The sequence below is a fragment of the Entelurus aequoreus genome, linkage group LG01 (assembly GCF_033978785.1).
Source record: "Entelurus aequoreus isolate RoL-2023_Sb linkage group LG01, RoL_Eaeq_v1.1, whole genome shotgun sequence".
NCBI lineage: Eukaryota > Metazoa > Chordata > Actinopteri > Syngnathiformes > Syngnathidae > Entelurus > Entelurus aequoreus.
Window position 1 is genome coordinate 15925069 of NC_084731.1, and position 26031 is coordinate 15951099.

Genomic DNA, 26031 nt, shown 5'->3' on the forward strand with positions numbered 1-26031 from the left:
TTATACTGCCATCTGGTGGTGTCAGAAGAGTATAACATACAATGGAATTTGGAAAAAAAAAAGTGTAAAAATAAGAATTAGCATGTCACTACGCACGAAGTACACGTTTGTGTACTTATGGACTAAGTACATCATATAAAAAGATGATTTTTAGTTTTTATTGTAATTAGGGTCCAATAAGACCAAATAGCAAAGAGAAATAAAAAAAATCATGTAAACAAACAGCTTGGGCCTTAAGAGGTTAAATATTTAATCACGATTAATCGCAGTTTGTTCAGTTAACTCAAAATTAATCGCGATATAACATTTTTTATCAACAATACAAGGACCATAGAACAAAAATGTTAAAGTTTTTATTACCACGACCAGACAATTAGTTTGCTTCAATAAAATGTTTTTTTTTAACATTATGCTTTTTTAAAACGGTTTTTAACCTCTTAAGGCCCAAGCTGTTTGTTTACATGCTTTTTTTATTTCTCTTTGCTATTTGGGCTTATTGGACCCTAATTAGAATAAAAACTAAAAATCATCTTTTGATATGATGTACTTAGTCCATAAGTACACAAACGTGTACTTCATGTTTAGTGACATGCTAATTCTTATTTTTACACTTTTTTTTCTCCAAATTCCATTGTATGTTATACTCTTCTGACACCACCAAATGGCAGTATAAGTGTCCACATAAGTGGCCATAAGACCCCAATTCAGTAGTGTACATAATTTTGGAAATAAGAGCTAAAAGGTGCTGTCCACGCATGTGGCCACTAAGCCTTTAGAGGTTTTAATGACGATTAAAAAAAAAAAATACCTGCAGTGCGCTGTCAGAGTTTGTATTTTGTACGAATACAGAATTTGTATTCCTGCTGTAGGAGCACTTGCATTCAGAGGAGGAGCTACACTTAGATGTTTAGTTGAAGTTAAAGTTAAAGTACCAATGATCGTGACACACACACGAGGTGTGGTGAAATTTGTCCTCTGCATTTGACCCATCACCCTTGATCACCCCCTGGGAGGTGAGGGGAGCAGTGAGCAGCAGCGGTGGCCGCGCCCGGGAATCATTTTTGGTGATTTAACCCCCCAATTCCAGCCCAGGGAGGTAATGGGTCCCATTTTTATAGTCTTTGGTATGACTTGGCCGGGGTTTGAACTCACGACCTACGGATCTCAGGGCGGACACTCTAACCACTAGGCCTACTGAGTAGGTTTAGATAGCAGTTTCACGCATTAATAACACAAAATGTGGTTTGTTAGTGTAATCTGTGATATTACTACCTGATTAAATGCTTCTGATATTATGTGCATTACATGTTGTACAGGTAATGGACAAAAATAGACATGAACATGTTTTTAATGACAATTTAAAAAAATAATACCTGCAGTGCGTTGGTGTTTTGCCAGATTTTGTACGAAAACAGAATTTGTATTTTTGCTGTAGGAGCACTCACATTCAGAGGAGGAGCTACATTTCCATGTTTAGATAGCAGTTTCACGCATTAATAACACAAAATGTGGTTTGTTAGTGTAATCTGTGATATTACTACCTGAATAAATGCTTGTGATATTATGTGCATTACATGTTGTACAGGTAATGGACAAAAATAGACATGAACATGTTTTTAATGACAATAAAAAAAATAATACCTGCAGTGCGTTGGTGTTTTGCCAGATTTTGTATTTTGTACGAAAACAGAATTTGTATTTTTGCTGTAGGAGCACTCGCATTCAGAGGAGGAGCTACACTTCCATGTTTCGATAGCAGTTTCACGCATTAATAACACAAAATGTGGTTTGTTAGTGTAATCTGTGATATTACTACCTGAATAAATGCTTCTGATATCATGTGCATTACATGTTGTACAGGTAATGGACAAAAATAGACATGAACACGTTTTTAATGACAATTTAAAAAAATAATACCTGCAGTGCGTTGGTGTTTTGCCAGATTTTGTACGAAAACAGAATTTGTATTTTTGCTGTAGGAGCACTCGCATTCAGAGGAGGAGCTACATTTCCATGTTTAGATAGCAGTTTCACGCATTAATAACACAAAATGTGGTTTGTTAGTGTAATCTGTGATATTACTACCTGAATAAATGCTACTGATATTTGACCATTACGGTTTCCCGGGCTACGGAACGGACCGAGGGTCAAAAATAAGGAATCGGGAGGCATGAGCCTTAATCGTGCGTTAAAAAAGATAGCGTCGTTAAAGGAACTTGTAGTTCACGAGTTATGATGGCGTTAACTTTGACAGCCCTAGGTATCACTGAATTATTGCTCATCAACATGTATCGCCTTCCTCCAGATGTCAGTGTACCAAAACCAAAAGGTTAAGAAATAATGCAGTTCTTGCTTTTTCTGCGTTTGTGCGTGGTTAAGAGCGCACCGCGGTTGGCTCCTCCCATCCCCGCGCTGTACTTGTGCACCAGCTCCTGATTGCTGAGATAGCGCGTCTGGACGGGTCTGGGGATGAGTTCGCCCAGGAAGTAACCTTCGTCCTCCGACTCCGACGAGGACGAGCAGGTGGAGCACCAGTCGTCGTCGTCGTAGTAGTCGTCCCAGGAGTACTGGTTCAAGCCCGTGCGGCGGCCGGCCGCGGGGTTCTGGAGCGTCAGGTCCGACGTGGTCCTGGGACACGGCCTGAAGAGTTGCGCTTGGTATCTCTCGCCTCCTCCGACTCCGACTCCGAACCGGTCCCTGGAACTCCTGGGAGGAGGGAAGCGGTCGTAGTCTTCCCGGGCGTGAAGCGGTGGTCTTTCTTGAGGTCTCACCCGGCGCTCCGCGACCAAGTTGAGGGCGTTTTCCGAGCGAGAGCGCCGGGATCTTCTGGCGCGGTGATGGTGTCTGCGCCTCTGAGGGGTTTCCTCCGGCACGTCTATCCTGACGCTCGCTCCTCTGGCGCCTCCAGCTCCGACACCGGCGCTCACCCGGCGCTCACTTATGGGCGGCAGGCGGGCGGCGTTGGCGCTGCTCACCGAGCTCACCCGGTCTTCCTCCTGGTAGGCGAATCCGGGCGGGAGGTGAGTCACGCTTCTGCCGACACCCGCGCCGGACGGATCGCAATACTTCGGCTGGTACTGGGCGGACCTGGGCGGGTTTATTTCCATGTAGGGTTGACCGCCGTTCACGCTGTGGAGCGACTCTGAGCTCCGGAATTGAACCGAGGAGGAGTTAAGGGCGTCCATGTTGCTTTTCCGTGAGGCGTTCACTCCGGAGTCCTGGCTCAGATCCGGCATGGAGAAACGAGACAACAGCCTCCCGCCTCCTTCTGCCGAGTGTCCTGTAAGGAAGCAGAATTGAAGACTTTTTGAACCGTTTCACAAGGGGATTGATCAGCCCAGGATCAGTATCGGACAGTTTTCGTGAAAAAGTTTGTGTCCAGGGACATATTTCCTGAGTTTATAAACATAATATGAATTTTTTTTTAAAATATAGATGTAATCATAGCAGTATCGACTAGATACGCTCTTGTACTTGGTATCATTACAGTGGATGACAGGTGTAGATCCACCCATGGTATTTGTTTACATTGTGACGCCGGTGAGCTATTGTATCCTCCTACGGTGTGTAGTGAAGCATATTTAGCTATTCCTCGTCCTCCAGTGATAATGCTACTTGTAAGAATTTCACTTTATTCGTCGCCATGGAGGCGAGGATTAGTGATTTAGAAGTAGCTAACTCGTTAGGCATGTTTTAAAGGGGTGTTTCAGTGTTATAGCTTCACCCGTATCGTTAGTCTTTAAGCCAAAACGCGTCTGTACTTGGTATCATTACAGTGGACGTCAGGTGTAGATCCACCCATGGCGTTTGTTTACATTCAAGAGCGCTAGCTTTTGTTAGCGGTGAAGCCGGTGAGCTATCGCATCCTCCTACGGTGTGTAGTAAAGAATGTTTAGCTATTCCTAGTCCTCCAGTGATAACGGTACTTGTAAGAAACTCACTTTATTCGTCGCCATGGAGGCGAGGATGAGTGATTTTAGAATACCGTTGCTCCTGCAGGCAGCGCTGGCCACACCTCCCTCCACATAGCCAAAGAAGGGGCCTTTATCACATGGAGAGGGAGATGGTTCCAGTATACCAGGGGTCGGCAACCCACGGCTCCGGAGCCGCATGCGGCTCTTTGACCACTCTGATGCGGCTCAGCTGCATACTTGCCGACCCTCCCGGTTTTCCCAGTATACTTAACGACCCCCCCCCCCTCCCTCCCCCCCCCGAGTTTCCCAGGAGACTGCCTCTCCTAGAAATCTCCCAGGGCAAATATTATCCTATTTTCACTCTAATTACTTAATCAAGGGCGTGCCCTAATGGCACTGCATTAATTGTCCTCTATAGCATTTACAAATAGCGTGACAGCCCGGCCACATGTTATATGTTGCTTTTACTTGCACACGTAGGCGACAGCAAGGCATACTTGGTCAACAGCCACACAGCTTACACTGACGGTGGACGTATAAAACAACTTTAACACTGTTACGTTACAAATATGCGCCACACTGTGAACCCACACCAAAAAAGAATGACAAAAACATTTCTGGAGAACATCCGCACCGTAACACAACACAACAAATACCCAGAATCCCATACAGCAACTCTTCCGGTCTAGATTATACACCCCCGCTACCACCAAATCCCCCCACACATCAACCCCCCCCCCTCCTTTCGTCGGTTGAGCAGAAGAGTTAGGGCTGCATGGGATTCTGGGTATTTGTTGTGTTGTGTTTATGTTGTGTTACAGTGCAGATGTTCTCCAGAAATGTGTTTGTCATTCTTTTTTGGTGTGGGTTCAAAGTGTGGCGCATATTTGTAACGTAACTGTGTTAAAGTTCTTTTTGTACGACTACCGTCAGTGTAAGCTGTGTGGCTGTTGAACAAGTATGCCTTGCTGGCACTTACGTGAGCAAGCAAAAGCTGCATTCAACATGTGGCCAAGCAGGTACGCTGTTTGGGCAGGCTGTAGAGGGCGCTAAAAGCAGTGCCAGCACGTCCTGAAATTTGTGAGTCTCCCGGAAAATTGAGAGGGTTGGCAAGAAAGACGCTATCAAGCACCATTCAATTAAAAGTCGCGGGCCGCACTAACATTAAATTTCCTTAAGATGCGTGCCGGTGCGTGTGTCAGAGACCCCTGGTTAACATAGCGCAAAGCAATTTAAGCTTTGTATGCGGTGTTTTTCATTTTAAATTAAAAAATTTTTTTTTTGTGGCTCCCATTGTTTTCTTTAATTTGTGAAACTTTCCAAAATGGCTCTTTGAGTGGTAAAGGTTGCCGACCCCTGCAGTATACGGTACTAGTATAGTATCGCGGTACTAATGAATCAAAAATTGTACTATACTCCAGCATTTTGGCCTAAAAAGTAAAGATAAAGGTGAAGTTATAACACTTCACCTTTATCTTTACACACTGTGTCTGCTTGTAAGTACTCCGTGTGTGTGCGCTGCCGAACATGCTCCTCTGCTCGTAAAACCAGCAATGTCACGCCCGTTGGAGTATAGTGCCGTTTTTGATTCATTAATACCGCGATACTATACTAGACTAGACTCACCCAACTCTCCTCGACACCAGGGGGCAGTGTAGCGGACCCAGATGTAAAACATCTTTTGCACAATCAGCCTTTTCAAATAAAGCGATAAAGGAATGGAACGACCTCACAACAAACTTGAAAAGTCTAACAGATTATTCTTAATTCACAATTGAAGTTAAAAAGTGGCTTTTGGAGCAATCAAAGCTGCTCACACGGTCAATAAGGTGGACAGTACGATTGACACATCAACTTAATGTGTATTATATTTATCCATGAGAGCATTTTTGTTGTAAACTGTGAGGTGTGTCTGTTAAAATCATGGTTGTTTTTACAAATGATGGCAGATGTGAACAAGAGCATGTATTGTCTGTGTGATGATGTAAATGAGGTGTAGTTGTATTGTATATTAAGTATGTGTCAATGAAAGGGCATTTTATGACTTTTCTTAATTTGATTACATGCTGTAGTATGATTTTTTTGTCATCATTTTATTGCATGATTTTTGTATCCCTTTAATTTAGGTAGCCTGGAACTGCAGATGGAAATGAGCTATTTAGCTATAATCTGGTACAGAACATATCTAAAGACTAAACTAGTACCGTATACTGGAACCATCTCCCTCTCCATGTGAGACAGGCCCCTTCTTTGGCTATGTGGAGGGAGGTGTGGCCAGCGCTGCCTTGCAGGAGCAAAGGTCACCACCTCTGTCTATGGTGTTGAGGGGCAGAGCGCCATCAGATAGGGGCGGGGGCAAGTGCCGACAGCGAGGCACAGCTGACAGGTGATTAGATTTTCACAGGTGGTACGAGTTAATCTAATCATCTGTTGTCTTGAACAGTAAGCGGCCGGGAACAGGAGAAGAGAGATGTTACGGAGGGGACTGAAAAGTCACGTCCTGCCGGAGAAACTTTGAGAACTTCTATGTACATTAAAGGCCTACTGAAATGAATTGTTTTTATTTAAACGGGGATAGCAGATTTATTCTATGTGTCATACTTGATCATTTCGCGATATTGCCATATTTTTGCTGAAAGGATTTAGGATCGAACAACGACGATAAAGATTGCAACTTTTGGTATCTGATAAAAAAAAAGGCTTGCCCCTACCGGAAGTAGCGTGACGTAGTCAGTTGAACATATACGCAAAGTTCCCTATTGTTTACAATGATGGCCGCATGAAGTGAGAGAGATTCGGACCGAGAAAGCGACAATTTCCCCATTAATTTGAGCGAGGATGAAAGATTTGTGGATGAGTAAAGTGCAAGTGAAGGACTAGTGGGGAGTTGAAGCTATTCAGATAGGGAAGATGCTGTGAGAGCCGGGGGTGACCTGATATTCAGCTGGGAATGACTACAACAGTAAATAAACACAAGACATATATATACTCTATTAGCCACAACACAACCAGGCTTATATTTAATATGCCACAAATTAATCCTGCATAAAAACACCTGCGTGTTTGTTACGCTAGCTCCTAGCTCCTCTGCTAGCTCCTAGCTCCATAGAACACGCCAATACAATTCAAACACCTGATCAACACACACAATCACTCAGCCCAAAAGACCGTTCACCTAACCCAAGGTTCATAAAGCTTATATATTTTTAAAAAGTTACGTACGTGACGCGCACATACGGTCAAGCTATCAAATGTTTAGCAGCCAAGGCTGCATACTCACGGTACCTGATATTCAGCTGGGAATGACTACAACAGTAAATAAACACAAGACATATATATACTCTATTAGCCACAACACAATCAGGCTTATATTTAATATGCCACAAATTAATCCTGCATAAAAACACCTGCGTGTTTGTTATGCTAGCTCCTAGCTCCTATGCTAGCTCCTAGCTCCATAGAACACGGCAATACAATTCAAACACCTGATCAACACACACAATCACTCAGCCCAAAAGACCGTTCACCTAACCCAAGGTTCATAAAGCTTATATATTTTTAAAAAGTTACGTACATACGCAAAAAAAAGTTGCGCACATACGGTCAAGCGATCAAATGTTTAGAAGCCAAAGCTGCATACTCACAGTAGCACGTCTGCGTCTTTGTCATCCAAATCAAAGTAATCCTGGTAAGAGTCTGTGTTGTCCCAGTTCTCTACAGGCGTCTGTGTATCGAAGTCAAAAGTCCTCCTGGTTAGAGTCTCTGTTATCCGAGTTCTTCCATCTTGACTGCATCTTTCGGGAATGTAAACAAAGAAGCGCCGGCTGTGTACTGTTGTTGCTGACTACGTTCGAAAAATACGTCCATTTCGCACCGACAACTTTCTTCTTTGCTTGCTCAGCTTCTTTCTCCATAATGCAATGAACATGATTGCAACAGATTCACGAACACAGATGTCCAGAATACTGTGGAATTATGAAATGAAAACAGAGCTTTTTCGTATTGGCTTCAATGTGGAAGGCATACCCGTGTTCGCCGGTCTACGTCACGCGCATACGTCATCCTCAGAGGCGTTTCGAACCGGAAGTTTAGCGGCAAATTTAAAATGTCACTTTATAAGTTAACCCGGCCGTATTGGCATGTGTTATAATGTTAAGATTTCATCATTGATATATAAACTATCAGACTGCGTGGTCGGTAGTAGTGGCTTTCAGTAGGCCTTTAAACGGTTTTTTAACTGTTTTTAACTGCTTTTTATCTAACAAATTGTTCTTAGAATAATTTGTATTTGCTTTTTCAATGTGTATTTTACTTCTGTTTTAAATGTTGTTTTTTAGCCTGTCCTTTGCCTCTATTTCTTTGTGGTGTGCAGCCCTTTGTTCTTCAACTGTGGTTGTTTTTAAAGGGCTTCATAAATAAAGTCGGTATGGTACGGTATGGTATGGTATACCGTACAACCCTACTGTACGGTTAATGGATGTGATCGGTATACAACGGGCCGCATAAAAAAACCCTGGCACCCACCTGTGGCGTTGGCTAAAGACTCCATGGACCCCCTCGGCGTCTGCTGCAGGGGCGTCAGCTGCTCAGTGAAGCTAAGTGCGTTGATGGGGTTCCTGCTCCGTGCTGCCGCAGGAGGCGGAGGAGGGTCCCTCTCCCTCTGGAAGCCGTGCAGGCTGACGGAGCGTTTCTCCGCGGAAAATCCGCCCTCCGGCTGAGAGAGCTCGGACGCCTCGGTGAAATTCTTTTGCAGTTTCGGGGGATAGCGGTCCTCTTGGAGCCGGGTCTCGTTCAGGGAGTGACCCTTGATGGCGGACACGGGCGGCCTCTCCTTGACCCTGCGCTCCGGCAGTTGAGGGTTCTGTCCGGTGCACGAGGAGTTAAAGGACGTTCTCACGTTACACTGACTGAGGAGCTGAAGTGGCGAGGGGCCGGACTGAGGGTCGGACTGAGGCTCAAACTTGTGCCCGTCTCGCGTCTGGTTCTGCCAGGCGGGCGGCTCACGGGTCAGACTGGGAGTTTGACTGGAGAGACTCAGTACGTCCATCTGTAGGGACAACGGGTCCACCTCGCCGGACGAGTTCTCCGCCAGCCCGCCGCCGCTTTTTGCCGCCTTGGAGCCGCGTCTGGACTCTCGGGTGGAGCGGGCGCTCTGGAAAGCGGAATCCGAGGAGTCCGAGCCGTTGGGCTCCTCCCCCAGACTGCAAGACCGGGAGCAGAAGATCTGACCCTGCTTGGGCAGGAAGGGTCGACCCAGCAGGGAGCGTTTGCAGCGGGCGCAACCGAAGCAGCCCTCGGTGGCGTGCCAGTGCTGCCCGTCGTACGTCATCTGGCCCTGGTCGATACCTGGAGGAACGATATAGAATAACATTTTAAAAAATAATTACAAAGTGGGTACTGTCAATTACAGACTATAAAAAAAGCTAGAAATATTGTGAGAAAAAGTTGTCATTGTACAAGAATTATGCACTGTAGGAATATTTTAAGACAAAATTCTAAATTTTACAGGAAAATGAACATAAACACTATGAAATAAAAATATTAAACCAAAAAGTCAAAATATACAAAACACAATATTATGAGAAAAAAGGTATTTTACATGATTTGTGTAGAAATATTTTAAGAAAAATTGACTAATGTCAAATATATTGTGGAAAAAAAGTCATATTTTTTGGGGGAAAAAAAGTTGAATTGTTGTGAGAATTTTTTTTTCATACAATAATTTTTAGTAATATTCTAAGAAAAAAAAGTTGCTAGACAAAATTGTCATTTTACAAGATTAAAGTTAAATATATTATGAAACATTTTTTTTATTTATTTTTTTTAGAAAAAGTTAAAAATATTGTGAGAAAAAGTACAAAGTAAGTACTGTAAATTCCAGACTATAAGCCGCTACGCTTTGAACCCTGCGGTTTATAAAACGGTGCGACTAATTTATGGAATTTTTCTTCGCTGCCGGCTGTAATGCAAATAGTTAAAAAAACAAAACGAGCAAATACACTGAAAAGGTGCGTTATTGTTTTTGCTACGGCGCCATCTTTTGGACGAGTTTGCTCACTGCAGGTGCTGCAGTGTCTTTCCGTTAAGACTGGCTTTTAACCGGAAGTAGAAGTGCTGTTTCTGTGACGATATATGTCACATTCACGTTGGGTTTGTGTTTCCTGGGTTTGGTTTTTGTTTCCTGTCAGTGCTTTTATTTTGGTTCCATTTCCTGATTGTCTCCCCTCACCTGCGGCTGATTGGCAGCCTGGCCACACCTGGTGTCAATCAGCTGGCTGCTATTTATGCCTGCCACGCCCTCCCAGTCAGTGGTAGAGGATTGTTTGCTGTTTTCTGTTATTCTGGTATCCTGTCTCCTGTATTTTACATGAATTGTGTAGAAATATTTTACGAAAAAATGACTAAAGTCAAATATATTGTGGAAAAAAAGTCTTATTTTTTTTTTAGAAAAAAAGGAGAATTATTGTGAGAAAATTTTTTCATACACAAATGTTTAGGAATATTCTAAGAAAAAAAAAGTTGCTAGACAAAATTGTCATTTTACAAGATTAAAGTTAAATATATTATGAAAAAGTATTATTTTTTTGGAGAAAAAGTTAGAAATATTGTGAGAAAAAGTTGCCATTGTACAAGAATTATGCAATGTAGGAATATTTTAAGGAGAATTGTACAGAAACAAACACTATCAAATAAAAATATTAAACTAAAAAGTCAATAGCAGTTTGCAAAAGGGCACTTGAATATGGACTACATAAGAAAAACATTTCATTGTAAAAGAATTATTTCAGAATATATTGAGAAAAAAAGTTAAAATAAAAAAATATATACCTTTTACACCATTAAAGTCAAATATATTGTGAAAGTCCTTCTATTTTTAAAAAAACACAATATTATGAGAACAATTGTATTTTACATGAATTGTGTAGAAATATTTTAAGAAAAAATGAATAAAGTCAAATATATTGTTGAAAAAAGTCTTTTTTTTTTTTTTTTTTTTAGAAAAAAAGTAGAATTATTGTGAGAAAAAATGTTCATAGAATAATTTTTTGGAATATTCTAAGAAAAAAAATGTTGCAAGACAAAATTATGTCATTTTACAAGATTAAAGTTAAATATATTATGAAAAAGTATTTTTTTTTTTTTTTTAGAAAAAAGTTAGAAATATTGTGAGAAAAAGTTGTCATTGTACAAAAATTATGCAATGCAGGAATATTTTAAGAAAAAATGACTAATGTCAAATATATTGTGGAAAAAAGTCATTTTTTGGGGGGGGGGGGGAAAGGAGAATTATTGTGAGAAAAAAATTTCATACAAGAATTTTTAGTAATATTGTAAGAAAAAAAATGCTGCAAGCCAAAATTATGTCATTTTACAAGATTAAAGTTAAATATATTATGAAAAAATATTTTTTTTTATAGAAAAAAGTTAGAAATATTGTGAGAAAAAGTTGTCATTGTAGAAGAATTATGCACTGTAGGAATATTTTAAGACTACATAATAAAAAAGTTTTCATTGTACAAGAATTATTTCAGAATATATTGAGAAAAAAAGTTAAAATAAGAAAAATTACACCTTTTACACCATTAAAGTCAAATATATTGTGAAAGTCCTTTTATTTTTTTAAAAACACAATATTATGAGAAAAAATGTATTTTACATGAATTGTGTAGAAATATTTTAAGAAAAAATGACTAAAGTCAAATATATTGTGGAAAAAAGTCATATTTTTGTAGAAAAAAAGTAGAATTATTGTGAGAAAAAATGTTCATACAAGAATGTTTAGGAATATTTTAAGAAAAAAAATGTTGCAAGACAAAATTATGTCATTTTACAAGATTAAAGTTAAATATATTATGAAAAAGTATTTTTTTTTTTTTTAGAAAAAAGTTAGAAATATTGTGAGAAAAAGTTGTCATTGTACAAAAATTATGCAATGCAGGAATATTTTAAGAAAAAATGACTAATGTCAAATATATTGTGGAAAAAAGTCCTTTTTTTGGGGGGGGGGAAAAGGAGAATTATTGTGAGAAAAAAATTTCATACAAGAATTTTTAGTAATATTGTAAGAAAAAAAATGCTGCAAGCCAAAATTATGTCATTTTACAAGATTAAAGTTAAATATATTATGAAAAAATGTTTTTTTTTATAGAAAAAAGTTAGAAATATTGTGAGAAAAAGTTGTCATTGTAGAAGAATTATGCACTGTAGGAATATTTTAAGACTACATAATAAAACAGTTTTCATTGTACAAGAATTATTTCAGAATATATTGAGAAAAAAAGTTAAAATAAGAAAAATTACACTTTTTACACCATTAAAGTCAAATATATTGTGAAAGTCCTTCTATTTTTAAAAAAACACAATATTATGAGAAAAAATGTATTTTACATGAATTGTGTAGAAATATTTTAAGAAAAAATTACTAAAGTCAAATATATTGTGGAAAAAAAGTCATATTTTTGTAGAAAAAAAGTAAAATTATTGTGAGAAAAAATGTTCATACAAGAATGTTTAGGAATATTTTAAGAAAAAAAATGTTGAAAGACAAAATTATGTCATTTTACAAGATTAAAGTTAAATATATTATGAAAAAGTTTTTTGTTTTTTTTAAAAGTTAGAAATATTGTAAAAAAAAAAATGTCATTGTAGAATAATTATGCACTGTAGGAATATTTTAAGACAAAATTCAAAATTTTACAGGAAAATGAACGTAAACACTATCATATAAAAATATTACACTTAAAAAGTCAATGGCAGTTTTGCTAAAGGGCACTTGAATATGGACTACATAAGAAAAACGTTTTCATTGTACATTAATTATGTCAGAATTAATTGCAAGATAAAATTGTCATTTTACAAGATTAAGGTTAAATATATTATGAAAAAGTATTTTTATTTATTTTTTTGGAAAAAAGTTGTCATTGTACAATAATTATGCACTGTAGCAATAATTTAAGGAGAATTGTACAGAAACAAACACTATCAAATAACAATATGAAACTAAAAAGTCAATAGCAGAAAGGCCACTTGAATATGGACTACACAAGAAATAATATTTCTAATCAGAACAGAGATATTTTCAGCTAATATTACCTACAGTCCTGCAGCAGCAGGAGAACTCTCAGCAGAAAGGGCTAAATGTCGCTCGTTAAGTGGTGAATTTTAAACTGACAGCCTTTTGGCTGCCTTCTGGGAATTGCAGGGGGAGTAAGAAAACCCCCAGGAGCTCTAGTGTTAAGCGGTGACGTGCGGCGGAAGTGGAACGTACCGATGTGCTCCCCGCAGGAATCGCAGTACTCGGCGTAGAGCGACTCGAAGCAGGAGCAGCAGTAGGGTCTCCCCTCCTTCATGATGTAGCGCTGGCCCCCCAGCACCGTCTCACACTCGAAGCAGCAGAAGTGTTTCATGTGCCAGTGACGGCCCTCGGCTTCAGTGCACTCGTCTGCCAAGATGATCTACGGAAAAAAAAAAAGGAAGAAATGAGATGAGGAGATAAAACCTTGGCTGTGATAAGACACTACAGTGTTGGCAGCTTAGTCCAAGTGGTAGTCCAGGTGGATCTGTGGTATTCATGTGCTTCTTTGGACCTTTGATACCAGCTTCTAATGACACTAATTAAACCTCTGCTCCATCTTTAAGCCACTTAAGTTGTTCCAGCCTGCTGTGTTGTAAACTGGAGCGGTTGCACCATCACTTTATAACACAACACTATGTTTAGGGATGATGCTCAAAACCGGTTTTCCCGGTTGTTTGATAAGAAAAGTCCTCGGACTCGAATCCCCTTTTGAGACGGTACCCGTTATCGAGACCACTATAGTAAAGATACAAATTTGGTTCTTTATTCGAATCCCTGAGAACGAATCCCTCCCCACAGGAAATGCCCTGTGGGACGCAATGTTATGCCCATTTGATTGTAGACTCTTACTGACACCTTGTGGCGATATGAAAATACTACGCGTCATTAGTTTGGGCACTTCCGGGTTGGCGAGACAATTGAGAAGTAGACAAGTTGTGTTAGCTCTTACAAGCCTTGGAAAAGATAAGTCTGTAAGTAAACTGTTTAACTTGTTTATATAACTCAATATTAAGGTGGAAAGTGTTTCAATTTGATAGTAAGATGTCTATTGAAAAACGATTTTTGTGCACTGTTTCAATGGATGTTTTGAGGACTTAAAATGGCTCAAATGGTAAAATGGTATTTCCACCATCGAAATACAAACCCCGTTTCCATATGAGTTGGGAAATTGTGTTAGATGTAAATATAAACGGAATACAATGATTTGCAAATCCTTTTCAACCCATATTCAGTTGAATATGCTACAAAGGCAACATATTTGATGTTCAAACTCATAAACTTTATTTTTTTTTGCAAATAATAATTAACTTTAGAGTTTCATGGCTGCAACACGTGCCAAAGTAGTTGGGAAAGGGCATGTTCACCACTGTGTTACATGGCCTTTCCTTTTAACAACACTCAGTAAACGTTTGGGAACTGAGGAGACACATTTTTGAAGCTTCTCAGGTGGAATTCTTTCCCATTCTTGCTTGATGTACAGCTTAAGTTGTTCAACAGTCCGGGGGTCTCCCTTGTGCTATTTTAGGCTTCATAATGCACCACACATTTTTAATGGGAGACAGGTCTGGACTACAGGCAGGCCAGTCTAGTACCCGCACTCTTTTACTATGAAGCCACGCTGTTGTAACACGTGGCTTGGCATTGTCTTGCTGAAATAAGCAGGGGCGTCCATGATAACGTTGCTTGAATGAAAAGAGCACTGTTGTGCGCTTTAGAAGTCCAATTAAATAGTTGAAAATGGTGTTAGGTAGCATTTATTTGCGATTAATCGCGGACAACCATGTGATAACCTCAATAAAACGCTTATTTCGTTTTATAGCCCTTGTTAAAGACAGATGTGCCTTTTAAGTACCTAGAGTGCCATTGTCCCCCTTTAAGGGGAAGTTAGTGTTAATAGTCAGGAGATCATTAGAACTGAAGAAGGTTTATGGTTTAAGAATGACCGTCTGTGTGTGTGTGTGTGTGTGTTCTTGTATTTCTACCCTTCTTGAGACATCAACAAGGAAAAGTAGCTTCCATATGAGGAGGTGTAAACAAGTGATGACATAAATCATGGTCCCAATACAGAAAACCATTGCATCTAATAGGGAATGTCTCATTTGCACCCCTGGTGGTGACATCTATCAAAATGAGGGTGGTCCCAAAAAGGAGGGATTTTTCAAATTGACTGTGTGTCGCTTTTAAAAGTGCTCCCCCTCTGGTCAACATATGAAATAACAAGTGTGTGTAAATATTTGAAGTGCTCCCCCTCTGAAATAAATTGAAATGTGCCCCCTTTAATTTAAAAATAAATAAAAATAAATGTATATAGAGACATACTGTAATAATTTGAAGGAAATAATGAAGATTAAAAACCCATTACAAACAACAAATAAAAAAATAATTAAAAGCTTACCTCTTTTGTACATGCATAGTTTGTATATATTATTAATGTTATAAATAAAAATCTTTATATATCTAGAAAGGGTGGTCCTAAAGAGGGAGGCATTTTTCAGAGGCCTCAAGAAGGTAACAAATACAAGAATGTGTGTGTGTGTGTGTGTGTGTGTGTTCTTCTTTTTCTACCCTTCTTGAGACATGAAGAAGGAAAAGTATCTTTCATATGAGGACCGGTGAACAGGTTAGGACCGAAATCATGGTCCCGATATGGAAAACCATTGCATCTAATAGAAAATGTCTCATTTGCACCCCCTGGTGGTGAAATCTATCAAAATGAGGGTGGTCCCAAAAACGAGGGATTTTTCAAATTGACTGTGTGTCGCTTTTAAAAGTGCTCCCCCTCTGGTCAACATATGAAATAACAAGTGTGTGTAAATATTTGAAGTGCTCTCCCTCTGGTCAACATATGAAATAACAAGTGTGTCTAAATATTTGAAGTGCTCTCCCTCTGGTCAACATATGAAATAACAAGTGTGTCTAAATATTTGAAGTGCTCTCCCTCTGGTCAACATATAAAATAATAAGTGTGTGTAAGACATTAAAATGCTCCCCCCTTGGGCCAAGATTAATTTAAATAAAATTAAAAAAAATATGTATATGGAGACATACTGTAATAATTTGAAGGAAATAATGAATATTAAAAACCAATTACAAACAAAAAATACAAAAAAAACAAAGCTTACCTTTTTTATATTTGCATAGTATGTATATATTATTAATGTTGTAAATACAAATTTTATATATCTAGAAAGGGTGGTCGTAAAGAGGTAGGCATTTTACAGAGGTCTCAAGAAGGTAACAAATACACGAATGTGTGTGTGTGTGTGTTCTTGTATGTTCTTGTATTTCTACCCTTCTTGAGACGTCAACAAAGAAAAGTAGCTTCCATAAGAGGACCGGTGAACAAGTGATGACATAAATCATGGTCCCAATACGGAAAACCATTGCATCTGATAGAGAGCCAAATACCAGAGTCCGTGAACATTGCTCCAAAGTCAAGATTTTTTGTTGAATTACTGTGCGTACAAAAGTAAACATTGACAAGTGCAAAGGCAGCAATATGGGATAAAACGAGACGGCGGCTAAAGAAGGACTTCCCTATTCATCCCCCAAAAAAGACCGCCAGGTGAAATCTATCAAAATTAGGGGTGGTCCAAAAAAGGAGGGACTTTTCAAATTGACTGTGTGTCGCTTTTAAAAGTGCTCCCCCTCTGGTCAACATATGAAATAACAAGTGTGTGTAAGACACTGAAATGCGCCCAAAATTTATAAAAAAAATTCAATGAATATGTATTTGGAGACATACTGTAATAATTTGAAGTAAATAATAAAGATTAAAAACCAATTACAAACAAAAAATTAAAGCTGCAAGCAGCGTTGGTCGGGTCCGCATATTTGGCAGGTGCTAGTTGCTGAAGGATGTCAATCTATGAAATGTAGGTCTAAGTGAGACCTAAATAGAGGTTTTTGTTTCATGTCTCTAAGACGTTCCTACCGGAAGTTACAAGCCGTTTTGTCTGTGTTTTCCTCTGAGAAGCAGTTTTGTCTCTGTTTTATTCAAAAATTGCGCTAGAGCGCAATTTTGAGTTTTGGGGTTCGGTTTTTTTTTAGATCGAAATTTCCACCAGTCCCGATGTGTGTGAAAAGTTTGGTGAGTTTTGAAGTATTTTAAGGGGGTCAAATTACAGCTCAAAGAGGCAAAAATTAATGTTTTTAGTCAATTTTTGTCTTGAAGGGGAAATTGCCAACTTCCTGTTGGTTTTTGCCAGAGGATGTGTAATTATGAAATGTAGGTCTAAGTGAGACCTACATAGAAGTTTTTGTTTCATGTCTCTACGACCTTCCTAATGGGAGTTACGGGCAGTTTGTTTTTGTTTTTTCCCTAGGGGGCGCTAGAGCCCAATTTTGATTTTTGGGGTTAGGTTTTTTTACTAAAGTGTTGTGTCACAGTTTTTCTATGTGGTGAGTTTTGAAGCATGTTAAGGGGGGCAAAGTAGTGCGCAAAGCTGCGGAAAAATAATAAAGAATAATAATAATAATAATAAAACCTTACAATTTCAATAGGTTCCTTTTGTCCCATTGCAAAAGGAACTCCCTTTGGGATTCCTTTGACAATGGTCCTGTGCGGACCCTAAAAAAGTATAGTATGTACAGTATATATTATTAATGTTGTAAATACAAATCTTTATATGTCTAGAAAGGGCGGTCCTAAAGAGGTAGGCATTTTTCGGAGGTCTCAAGAAGGTAACAAATACAAGAATGTGTGTGTGTGTGTAAAACCAATGAGCATCATATGACAGCAGTTTAGTGCACAGCTGAGCAATGTGCAGACTGTGTGTGTGTGTGTGTGTGTGTGTGTGTGTGTTCATCACGATGCTGGAGACGGGCGTCTACCTCGTCACACGCTGTGCAGCGCGGCTTCAGCCTCTCCGCATGGTGCCGTCCGCAGTAGATCTTGCCGTCCTGGTAGAAGTAGATGAGGTCCACCAGGAGCTCGCTGCACATGCTGCACACAAAGCACGCCGGGTGCCAACACATGCCGTGGCCGGCGCGCGTGGCAAACACAGCGATGTCGCCGCCGTTTATCTGGCCCCCGCACTGCCGGGAAACAGGAGAGGAGGAATGTCAACACGGTGAAGTCTTCCTGCAGGACCACCACAACTCAGAAGTGACACCATGCAGCGGTGCGATCATGTAAATGTACCAACATCAAGCATCATCATCTTTGCACAGACATCCCATTCAATCGGGGGTCTCAAACTTACGGGCCCTTTTTTGCAGCCCGCAGGCCCATATTTTGGGGCCCTCTACTTAACTTCACAGTTTAGTGCACAGGTGTCAAACTCAAGGCCCGGAGGCCAGATCTGGCTTCCCATATCCTTATATAAGGCCCACGAAAAACTAGAAATAATAAGCCTCAATTACTATATATATATATATATATATATATATATATATATATATATATATATATATATATATATATATATATATATATATATATATATATATATATATATATATATATATATATATATACACACACACACACAGTACAGGCCAAAAGTTTGGACACACCTTCTCCTCATTCAATGTGTTTTCTTTATTTTCACGACTATTTACATTGTAGATTGTCACTGAAGGCATCAAAACTATGAATGAACTCATAGTTACATAGTTAAATATAAACGGAATACAATGATGTACTTAACTTAAAACACATACCAAGATCTAAAACACATGTACAAAGATCTAAAACACACGTACCAAGATCTAAAACACACGTACCAAGATCTAAAACACACGTACAAAGATCTAAAACACACGTACCAAGATCTAAAACACATGTACCAAGATCTAAAACACATGTACAAAGATCTAAAACACACGTACCAAGATCTAAAACACATGTACAAAGATCTAAAACACACGTACCAAGGTCTAAAACACATGTACAAAGATCTAAAACACACGTACCAAGATCTAAAACACACGTACCAAGATCTAAAACACATGTACAAAGATCTAAAACACATGTACAAAGATCTAAAACACACGTATGCGTATGTAAAATATACGTACGAAGATCTAAAACACACGTATGCGGATCTAAAACACACATACGAAGATATAAAACACACGTACCAAGATCTAAAACACATGTACAAAGATCTAAAACACACGTAAGTGGATCTAAAACACAAGTATACGTATCGAAAACACACGTACGGATCTCTAAAACACAAGTATACGGATCTACAAACGTTTGTAAAACACAAGTATGCGGAGATAAAACACACGTACAAACATTTAAACACACGTACGTGGATCTAAAAGACAAGTACGCAGATTTAAAACACACGTACGCAGCTCTAAAACACAAGTATGCTGATATAAAACACACGTACGGACATCATGTACGAAGATCTAAAACACACGCACAAAGATCTAAAACACGTACAAAGATCTAAAACACACGTACGAAGATCTAAAACATATGTACGAAGATCTAAAACACACGCACAAAGATCTAAAAGACACGTACAAAGATCTAAAACACACGTACGAAGATCTAAAACATATGTACGAAGATCTAAAACACACGTAAGAAGATCTAAAACACACGTACGCGGCTCTAAAACACACGTACCAAGATCTAAAACACACGTACCAGGATCTAAAACACACGTACCAAGATCTAAAACACATGTACCAAGATCTAAAACACACGTATGCATATCTAAAACACACATATGCGGATCTAAAACACAAGTAAGTGGATCTAAAACACAAGTATGCGTATCTAAAACACACGTACGAATATCTAAAACACACGTACGTGGATCTAAAACACAAGTATGCGTATCTAAAACACACGTACGAATATCTAAAACACACGTACGTGGATCTAAAACACACGTACGTGGATCTAAAACACAAGTACGCAGATCTAAAACACACATACGGAGCTCTGAAACACACGTGCACGTATCTAAAACACACGTACATGGATCTAAAACACAAGTATGCGTATCTAAAACACACGTACGAATATCTAAAACACACGTACGTGGATCTAAAACACACGTACGTGGATCTAAAACACAAGTACGCAGATCTATAACACACGTACGGAGCTCTGAAACACACGTACGCGTATCTAAAACACAAGTAAGTGGATCTAAAACACAAATATGCGTATCTAAAACACACGTATGAATATCTAAAACACACGTACATGGATCTAAAACACAAGTATGCGTATCTAAAACACACGTACGAATATCTAAAACACGTACGAGTATCTAAAACACACGTACGTGGATCTAAAACACAAGTACGCAGATCTAAAACATAATTACGCGGAGATAAAACACATGTACGAACATTTAAACACATGTACGTGGGTCTAAAACAAGTATGCGGATCTAAAACACAAGTATGCGGAGATAAAACACATGTACGAACATCTAAAACACATGTACGAAGATCTAAAACACACGTACAAAGATCTAAAACACACGCACAAAGATCTAAAACACACGTACAAAGATCTAAAACACACGCACAAAGATCTAAAACACACGTACAAAGATCTAAAACACACGTACGGAGATCTAAAACACACGTACAAAGATCTAAAACACACATACAAAGATCTAAAACACACGCACAAAGATCTAAAACACACGTACAAAGATCTAAAACACACGTACGCGGATCTAAAACACAGGTACGAAGATCTAAAACACACATACAAAGATCTAAAAAACACGTACGGAGATCTAAAACACACGTACAAAGATCTAAAAAACACGTACGGAGATCTAAAACACACGTACAATGATCTAAAAAACACGTACGGAGATCTAAAACACACGTACAAAGATCTAAAACACACGTACGCGGATCTAAAACACAGGTACGAAGATCTAAAACACACGTACAAAGATCTAAAAAACACGTACGAAGATCTGAAACACACGTACGCAAATCTAAAACACACGTACGTGGATCTAAAACACAAGTATGCGTATCTAAAACACACGTACGAATATCTAAAACACGTACGAGTATCTAAAACACACGTACGTGGACCTAAAACACAAGTACGCAGATCTAAAACATAATTACGCGGAGATAAAACACATGTACGAACATTTAAACACATGTACGTGGGTCTAAAACAAGTATGCGGATCTAAAACACAAGTATGCAGAGATAAAACACACGTACGAACATCTAAAACACATGTACGAACATCTAAAACACACGTACAAAGATCTAAAACACACGCACAAAGATGTAAAACACACGTACAAAGATCTAAAACACACGCACAAAGATCTAAAACACACGTACAAAGATCTAAAACACACGTACGCGGATCTAAAACACAGGTACGAAGATCTAAAACACACGTACAAAGATCTAAAAAACACGTACGGAGATCTAAAACACACGTGCAAAGATCTAAAAAACACGTACGGGGATCTAAAACACACGTACAAAGATCTAAAAAACACGTACGGAGATCTAAAACACACGTACAAAGATCTAAAACACACGTACGCGGATCTAAAACACACGTACGTGGATCTAAAACACAAGTATGCGTATCTAAAACACACGTACGAATATCTAAAACACACGTACGTGGATCTAAAACACACGTACGTGGATCTAAAACACAAGTACAAAGATCTAAAACACACGTACAAAGATCTAAAACACACGCACAAAGATCTAAAACACACGTACAAAGATCTAAAACACACGTACGCGGATCTAAAACACAGGTACGAAGATCTAAAACACACGTACAAAGATCTAAAAAACACGTACGGAGATCTAAAACACACGTACGCGGATCTAAAACACAGGTACAAAGATCTAAAACACACGTACAAAGATCTAAAAAACACGTACGGAGATCTAAAACACAGGTACGAAGATCTAAAACACAGGTACAAAGATCTAAAACACACGTACAAAGATCTAAAACACACGTACAAAGATCTAAAACACACGTACGCGGATCTAAAACACAGGTACAAAGATCTAAAACACACGTACAAAGATCTAAAAAACACGTACGGAGATCTAAAACACACGTACGCGGATCTAAAACACAGGTACGAAGATCTAAAACACAGGTACGAAGATCTAAAACACGCGTACAAAGATCTAAAACACACGTACGCGGATCTAAAACACAGGTACGAAGATCTAAAACACACGTACAAAGATCTAAAAAACACGTACGGAGATCTAAAACACACGTACGCGGATCTAAAACACAGGTACGAAGATCTAAAACACAGGTACGAAGATCTAAAACACACGTACAAAGATCTAAAAAACACGTACGAAGATCTGAAACACACGTACGCAGATCTAAAACACACACTGAGATATGTATACAGACACACAAATTTGTACACATTCACGCAAATTGGATTAGACACGCACAGATTGAAATACATGTTTGGAAATAATTTGACTCCAATTAAACTTCCATACTAATAGCTACTCAAAGTTGACATGTCAACGTCACGAGCCTTTCACTGCTATTTGCCATTTTACATTAAAAAAATAAAATAAAATGAGTGTTTTTTTATGTGTGTGGCCTTCATGGTCAGAAAGGAATTTGAGTGGCGGGACAAAGGGGAGAAATAAAAGTGGGGTGATGTATGGGTAAGAGGAGTTGAAGAGATAAACAATAAGGAAAGTGAAGGAGACAAGGGTCAAAGGTTAGGAGGGAAACATAGATTTAGAAGATGATGACAGACTGGAACACAACTTACAGCTGCATGTACGTGTAGGCCTGGGCCCGTTGTCAATTAATCAATTAATCCAACGATAAATGAAAATGAACTTCACTTTTGGTGGAATATTACAATCAGCGGTAGGTTTTTGGTCTCTCTTATTTCACATTGCGTTACCGCAAGGCCTTTTACATGTGAAAAAAAACAGTCGACATTTAATTTGACGGGGCACTGAGGCAATGTTTCATGCCACATTCAGGCCGGTTGGTCCCGAAAGCGTTAGATGCTATTTAAAGACAAACACTGCGTTGGATGAAAGACACAGAAGAGACATGAAACAGCATTGATGAATAGGAATTCACCCGAACCACCATCTGACCACATGAAGGTAATTCATCGGACATACTTAAAAGGATCTAAGGATGGAAGGGCTGTGGCTACATTTCCCGTATTTACCCCCATTTTCTGAAAAGTTGACCTTATTTTCAAATGCAAGGTAATTTAGATCAGGGGGGTGTATATTGTAGCGTCCCGGAAGAGTTAGTGCTGCAAGGGCTTCTGGGTATTTGTTCTGTTGTGTTTATGTTGTGTTACGGTGCGGATGTTCTCCTGAAATGTGTTTGTCATTCTTGTTTGGTGTGGGTTCACAGTGTGGCGCCTATTTGTAACAGTGTTAAAGTTGTTTATACGGCCACTCTCGTTGTGACCTGTATGGCTGTTGACCAAGTATGCTTTGCATTCACTTATTTGTGTGTAAAAGCCGCATATATTATGTGACTGGGCCGGCACGCTGTTTGTATGGAGGAAAAGCGGACGTGACGACAGGTTGTAGAGGACGGGTCCGGGTGGAAATCGGGAGAAATTCGGGAGAATGGTTGCCCCAGGAGATTTTCGGGAGGGGCACTGAAATTTGGGAGTCTCCCAGGAAAATCGGGAGGTTGAAACCCATCCATCCATCCATTCTCTACCGCTTATTCCCTTTGGGGTCGCGGTGGGCGTTGGAGCCCATCTCAGCTACAATCGGGCGGAAGGCGGGGTACACCCCGGACAAGTTGCCACCTCATCACAGCGCCAACACCCGATACCGATCATTTCTGATATTACATTTTAAAATGTAATATCGAAATGTGTTTGTCATTCTTGTTTGGTGTGGGTTCACAGTAAATACTGCATATTTGTAACAGTGTTAAAGTTATTTATACGGCCACCCTCAGTGTGACCTGTATGGCTGTTGACCAAGTATGCCTTGCATTCACTTGTGTGTGTGTAAAAGACGCATATATTATGTGACTGGGCCACACGCTGTTTGTATGGAGGAAAAGCGGACGTGACGACAGGTTGTAGAGGACGGGTCCGGGTGGAAATCGGGAGAAATTCGGGAGAATGGTTGCCCCAGGAGATTTTCAGGAGGGGCACTGAAATTTGGGAGTCTCCCAGGAAAATCGGGAGGTTGAAACCCATCCATCCATCCATTCTCTACCGCTTATTCCCTTCGGGGTCGCGGTGGGCGTTGGAGCCCATCTCAGCTACAATCGGGCGGAAGGCGGGGTACACCCCGGACAAGTCGCCACCTCATCACAGCGCCAACACCCGATACCGATCATTTCTGATATTACATTTTAAAATGTAATATCGAAATGTGTTTGTCATTCTTGTTTGGTGTGGGTTCACAGTAAATACTGCATATTTGTAACAGTGTTAAAGTTGTTTATACGGCCACCCTCAGTGTGACCTATATGGCTGTTGACCAAGTATGAATTGCATTCACTTATGTGTGTGTAAAAGACGCATATATAATGTGACTGGGCCACACGCTGTTTGTATGGAGGAAAAGCGGACGTGACGACAGGTTGTAGAGGACGGGTCCGGGTGGGAATCGGGAGAAATTCGGGAGAATGGTTGCCCCAGGAGATTTTCGGGAGGGGCACTGAAATTTGGGAGTCTCCCAGGAAAATCGGGAGGTTGAAACCCATCCATCCATCCATTCTCTACCGCTTATTCCCTTTGGGGTCGCGGTGGGCGTTGGAGCCCATCTCAGCTACAATCGGGCGGAAGGCGGGGTACACCCTGGACAAGTCGCCACCTCATCACAGCGCCAACACCCGATACCGATCATTTCTGATATTACATTTTAAAATGTAATATCGAAATGTGTTTGTCATTCTTGTTTGGTGTGGGTTCACAGTAAATACTGCATATTTGTAACAGTGTTAAACTTGTTTATACGGCCACCCTCAGTGTGACCTGTATGGCTGTTGACCAAGTATGCGTGCATTCACTTGTGTGAGTGAAAAGTCATAGATATTATGTGACTGGGCCGGCACGCAAAGGCAGTGCCTTTAAGGTTTATTGGCGCTCTGTACTTCTCCCTACTAAAAAGTCATAAATTTCACTTTTTGAAACCGATACTGATAATTTTGAAGCCGATACCGATAATTTCCGATATTACATTTTAAAGCATTTATCGGCCGATAATATCGGCAGTCCCATATTATCGGACATCCCTAGAGACAAACATGACTATTTCTATATTTATGCCCGCTAAGCCCCTTGAACACAACCTTCCCACAGTGCATTGCTACAGAAGACAACTGGCACTGGACTTTATGTGTCCACATACATCACTTCTCACATGTCGTAAAAAAAAAGCCTGCAAATTGCCAGTTGTCGACTCCACGCCCAGCACGTGACTGCCCTTTTGTCACATGACGCCGAAAGGACATTTAGGATATCTGCAGTTCCCGAGTTAACACCAATAACATCTCATAATCACGTAGGCTTTCATTATATTTGATTGATTATTGTAATGGGTCTGTCTAAAAATACTTTCAAAAAGGGAGTAATCCCTAGTATTGTTAGAGCGAGTCAAAGGCGTGGCTACACGCAGCCACAACTCACCTTTAAGGGCGGCGATTGAAGAAGTGCTGTGCACAATTCCGCTACTCTGGCGACGACTTCGCCTTTTATGACCACTTGGATTTGATTAAAGTGCATAATGCATGAAACTCTTCCTGTCTTTCACTTCAAACGCACACGGCGAGGGAATTCGGTACGCCTCTATACCGGACCTGAGGCTCTGTACAGTCTATTATACAGCATTATTCACATGTGAATAATATAAATACAGTCTATTATACAGCATTATTCACATGTGAATAATATAAATACAGTCTATTATACAGCAGTATTCACATGTGAATAATATAAATACAGTCTATTATACAGCATTATTCACATGTGAATAATATACATACAGTCTATTATACAGCAGTATTCACATGTGAATAATATACATACAGTCTATTATACAGCATTATTCACATGTGAATAATAT

The 26031-nt window shown here is 39.5% G+C and overlaps 1 protein-coding gene across 3 annotated transcripts in view; it reads right to left on the bottom strand.

Annotated features, from left to right (window-relative positions):
* Window positions 1-774: 774 nt before the first annotated feature.
* prickle2b (prickle homolog 2b) overlaps window positions 775-26031 on the bottom strand; it is a 379465-nt gene continuing 354208 nt past the window's right edge. For all 3 annotated transcript variants that reach the window (XM_062044562.1, XM_062044578.1, XM_062044571.1), the window contains 4 exons: window positions 17824-18027; window positions 13183-13369; window positions 8439-9260; window positions 775-3280 (listed from right to left, as the gene is read on the bottom strand). In XM_062044562.1, coding sequence (XP_061900546.1) covers window positions 2331-3280; window positions 8439-9260; window positions 13183-13369; window positions 17824-18027 — 2163 coding nt within the window. In that variant the 3' untranslated portion in view covers window positions 775-2330. The remainder of the gene's footprint in view (window positions 3281-8438; window positions 9261-13182; window positions 13370-17823; window positions 18028-26031) is intronic.